Source organism: Hordeum vulgare, chromosome 4H (genome assembly GCF_904849725.1).
Source record: "Hordeum vulgare subsp. vulgare chromosome 4H, MorexV3_pseudomolecules_assembly, whole genome shotgun sequence".
In the NCBI taxonomy this organism is placed as follows: Eukaryota; Viridiplantae; Streptophyta; class Magnoliopsida; order Poales; family Poaceae; genus Hordeum; species Hordeum vulgare.
Genome location: NC_058521.1, coordinates 590,310,017 through 590,315,152, shown reverse-complemented (window position 1 = coordinate 590,315,152; position 5,136 = coordinate 590,310,017). Strand labels below are relative to the sequence as shown.

Here is a 5,136-nt window from a genome sequence, read left to right as displayed (position 1 = left end):
TTTACAGGATTAACGGAAGAGACAACTGATTCAGGCGAGGCTCAGGTGCCAGCCACATGCATGCACGTCGTTCCTTCTCATCACGGCACTGAAAACCACGCACGCGACGCATGTTTTCATCGGATCGGACGGCAACAATTCCCGAGGGTGGGTGCATGGCGAAGTTTACGGACTGTGGTTAACGTGTCAGTGCGTACGTGCAGCTAGCTGCTCGCCCGGCCTCTGTGGCCTGCGGGTGCGGGGGAGACAGCAGGACGCTTCTGCTTGTGCTTCTGCATGGGGTCGCGGCCGCTGCCGGCGAAGAGCTCCTCCCAGACGTCGGCGAAGGCGCGGAGGATGAGGTGGTGGTGGCGCGCCGAGTTGAGCGACAGGAACCGCTGCAGCAGCTCACGCAGCTCCGCGCCGCCCGTGATCCCGTTCTCCACCACCATCTCCGCCATGGACCGCCGGAACTCGCCCAGCGGGTCCTCCGTCTCCGTCACCACCGCCACGCTCTCCTCCTCCAGCCGCCCGCGCCCGCCTCCCCACACGTCGCTCGCGCCCCGCCGGTGCCGCGGCCTCCCGCTGCACTGGCACGCCTGCTCGCCGTCCTCCTCCCGGACCCGGACGCCCAGCGCGCGCACGCCGCGCTCCAGCTCGCGCAGCTGGCCCAGGAGCGCGTCCACGCTCGGCGCGCCCTCGGCGTCGTGGGAGGCCGGCGCCCTCGGCTTCGCTGCAGGCGCTGGCTTAGCCGTTGCCGCGGTGCTCGACAACGACGACTTGGCCAGTGCCATCGTGGAGAGGTTGCCGGCGACGACGGCCACCGACTTGGAGCCGCCGCAGCCAAACATGAACCCACCCGCGCCCGCCTTCTTCCTCTTCTTCGGCATCACATTCTCCGGGCCGCCGCCGCGAGGTGTCGTCGCTTTCATGGCTTGATTGTCGAGGACACTCAATGTGACTCGCCTGGCTACCTGGCTAGCGAGCTCCGCTAAGCTAAGGGAAGGACAGGAACTAGAGCTCGGGCTTAAGAAGAGCCGGGTGGAGTGGACTGAAACCGAGCGCGCGCGTCAGGAAGCACCAGTGTCACACAATTCTTTTGTTGCGGGTACGTTGCACTCTAATGGCGTGTGCAGACTGACTACAGACTGGGTGCGGGTGCAGAGAGAGACACGCATGTAGATCCAAGTAAGTGGATCCGATGGACTAAAAATTAGCAGTATCAGAGCACCAGCAGCTCGGTGGTCAATGTCACCGTCTGGTAAACCGATCGATTGCCTTGCCACCACACCAGCAGTAATAATTAGCTCGAACCAGATGAGAGAAAAACGAGAGCGGTGTTTCCATCAGCAGTTCAGTACACGGCCGGCCGGGGTGACGGCCATGGTTGGCCAAACGGCGGTGAGACGCATTCAGGTCACCGTATTTGCTCCGGACGATCGAGATGAAGAAGCCGCCGCTGCTAAAATTCAGCGGGCACTTGCGTTCCCTTGCGGCGATGTCCACCTCCACGAGAGGAGAGGTACGTACCGTAGCCGTAGGTTTGCATCCGCAAGACAACTACAAATCCATGCAAGCAAGCTAGGACCGGGAAACCAACGGCAAAGCTAGCATTCCGCGCTACTTGCAGCGGGCACAACAGAGAAACGGACGAGGGAAACGACAGCGGGCGAGGTGACGGGAGATTTGGATCATGGGATGGGCCTGATGGTTATACTAAGTACGAAGTACTACATACTAACCGATTTGATTTGTGAATCAGAGGAGAGGGGTCCTACTGTGGCTACAGAATAGTAATATGAGTTGAGATGCCTTGGAAGAAACGCCGTGCTGTGCTGGAACGGGACGCCACTTTGTTTGCTTGCTTGCATGAGCTGCTGTCCCATTCATCTCATCCGTATGTGTCGATCCGTTGATGCACTCCGGCGAAGTGGCGTCTCTCTCTCGTCGCTTCATCATATTCATGCCTCATTTGCTCGATATTAAGAACGGTAGGTTACCAAACTTGCCCTCGCACTACTCCTGGGGGTCTAATCTCGATTAATAAACGTACTCAAAGCATGTGGCCAGTTCTACTAGTTAATTAAGCACCCGTTGGTTAGGTTTCACTCGGCCCTGATCTGATGAGCTGAGCTGCTCACATACATGGGAGTGGGCAGGCCAGGCAGCAGGTGTGACAGATAAAAGGAAAAAATCTAGCGAGGGAAAGGAAGGAGATCGATATGGAGAACATGGTTGCTCCATTCGAGTGTGCTTTGGCCGGCCTGCATCTTTTGTGAGCCTGCCTTTTGACTCGAGCACAGGGATTGCATTCCATGAAACATAGACCGTGCCCGCCCTGCATCACGATCTGTCAGTGAAAGAAAGTTGATAGGGAGATTGGAAACAAGAGTAGTGGGCTAGTGCTGGTCGGTGCAATGCAGCGGGGTGGAATCGAGGGTTTCAATGATGCCTCTGCATATGCTTGTGTCTGCCTACTTCTTGGTTTCTTGCAGTAGGTTTCTTGCAGTAGGTGCTGCTCAGAGTCTTGTTAAAAGGGAAGAAGCGCAGCTCAGACTATTTATACGGGCCACGGCCGAAAAGGCCTTTGGTGCTTCTCATTTCTCACTCTCACCCTGTCACCCATTGCTTCGGTCTCGCCTCTGGCGCGGCGCTCCTCGGAAGGCTCCATATAATAGGGTACCAGTTTCCTTTGTATGTGTTTTTCTTTTCCTTTTTTTCCTTTTGGTTTTTTCCTTTTCCGTTTTCAATGGTTTTCTTTGGTTCTCTCAGTATTTCTTGTTTTGATGTTATTTTTCCTCAACACATGTCTGCTCTGTGCTCTTCATACACATTGTACTCTTTTTTGCGGAAACCTTTATACAGATTATACATTTGTTGTATACATCATGAACATGTTTATTATATGCGTGTAATAATTTTTTAATATTTTTTAGTATATTATTTGATGTTTGTCTTCTGAATACATATTTTATATTTTTTTCTTCTTCTAAACAAGGTGTTGCTGACAACTGCTCCCAAATGATGGCAGCGGCGCCCAGTGATTAATAGCATACAAACCTGTTCAAAATAGTCTAAAACTGCGAGTTTTGACGAGTTCTCCGTAACCGGACCTCGAGGTTCCCGAAACGTTCGGATCGCAGCGGGACCCAAAATAAGTGAGAAATAGCATACAAAACTGGCCGGAATAGGCCAAAATTGCGAGTTTTGACGAGTATCACGTAACCGGAACCCGAGGTTCCCGAAATATTCGGATCGCTGCGGGACCCAAAACTGGCCAGAATAGACCAAATCTGCGAGTTTTGACGAGTTCCCCGTAACCGAACCCCAGGGTTCCTCAAACATTCGAATCGCTGCGGGACCCAAAATGAGTGAGTAATAGCATACAAAACTGGCCGGAATAGGCCAAAATTGCGAGTTTTGACGAGTTCCCCGTAACCGAACCCCGGGGTTCCCGAAACGTTCGGATCGCACGAGGACCCAAAATCAGTGACTAATAGCATAGAAAACTTGCCACAATAGGCCAAAGCTGCGAGTTTTGACGAGTTCCCGGTAACCGGACCTCAGGGTTCCCGAAACGTTCGGATCGCAGCGGTATCAAAAATCAGTGACTAATAACATACCTAACTGGCGAGAATAGGCCAAATTGGTGAGTTTGGACAAGTTCCCCATAAACGAACCCCGGGGTTCCCGAAACATTCGGATTGCATCGGGACCTAAAATGAGTGAATAATAGCATACAAAACTGTCCGGAATAGGCCAAAACTGCGAGTTTTGACGACTTCCCCATAACCGGACCGCGGGGTTCCCGAAACTTCTGGATCGCACGAGGATCCAAAACCAATGACTAATAGCATAGAAAACAGGCCACAATAGGCCGAAACTGTGAGTTTTGACGTGTTCCCCGTAACCGGACCTCGGGGATCCCGAAACGTTTGGATCGCATCGGGACCCAAAATCAGTGAGTAATAGCATACAAAACTGGTCAGAATAGGCCAAAACTGTGACTTTTGACGAGTTTCGCATAAGTGGACCCCGAGGTTTATGAAACGTTCGATCACAACAAGACCCAAAATCAGTAAGTAATAGCATACAAAACTGACCAGAATAGGCTAAAACTGTGACTTTTGACGACTTCCCCATAACCAGAGCCTGGGGTACCCGAAATGTACGATCACAGCGGGACCCAAAATGAGTGACTAATAGCATACAAAACTGGCGGGAATATGCCAAAACTGTAATTTCAATGAGTTCCCCGTAACCGGACCCTATGGTTCCCGAAACATTCGTAGGACCCAAAATCAGTGACTAATACTCCCTCAATTCCTTTATATAAGGTGTATTTATTTTTTATTAAAATTTCACAATGTAAGATGCATTTATTGTAAATCCTTGTAATTCCCTTATTAGCCCTCAAGAAAAAGGAAAGTATCTCTCTCATGATTGCGTGTATCTTTAATTGTATCAAAAAAGGAAACTATCTCTCTCTCGATTGCGTGTATCTCTTACTTTCCTAGACTCATTGATTTACTTGCCACTAAGCAATAAATTTGTCAAGGGTAAATTTGTGCTAACACCTCTATTATTATGTTTCTCAATCACCGCTCCGAAAATTATACACCTTACATAAAGGAATAGAGGGAGTATCATACAAACCTGACCAGAATAGGCCAAAACTACGAGTTTTGACGAGTCCCCGTATCCGGACCCCGAGGTTCCCAAAACGTTCAGATCACAGCGGGACCCAAAATCAGTGACTAATAGCATACGAAACTGGCCGGAATAGGACAAACCTGCGAGTTCTGACAAGTTCCCCGTAACCGTACCTCAGGGTTACCGAAATGTTTGGATCGCAGCGGGACCCAAAATCAGTGAGTAATAGCATACAAAACTAGCCAGAATAGACCAAAACTGTGAGTTTTGACGAGTTCCCCGTAACCAGAACCCGGGGTTCTCGAAGCGTCCGGATCACAGCGGGACCCAATATGGGTGAGTAGTAGCATACAAACTCGCCAGAATAGGCCAAAACTGCGAGTTTTGTCGAGTTCCCCATAACCGTACGTGGGGTTCCCGAAATGTTCAGATCGCATCGGGACCCAAAATCAATGACTAATAGGATAGAAAACTGGCCGGAATAGGCCAAAACTGCGAGTTTTG

At 50.9% G+C, this 5,136-nt stretch overlaps 1 protein-coding gene across 1 annotated transcript; it reads right to left on the bottom strand.

Moving 5' to 3' along the window:
- Positions 1–1,025, bottom strand: LOC123447358 (transcription repressor OFP8-like). The gene has a single exon (XM_045123957.1). It carries the CDS (start codon positions 909–911, stop codon positions 204–206), a length of 708 nt encoding a protein of 235 aa, XP_044979892.1. The 5' UTR covers positions 912–1,025; the 3' UTR covers positions 1–203.
- Between the last annotated feature and the right edge of the window lie 4,111 nt (positions 1,026–5,136).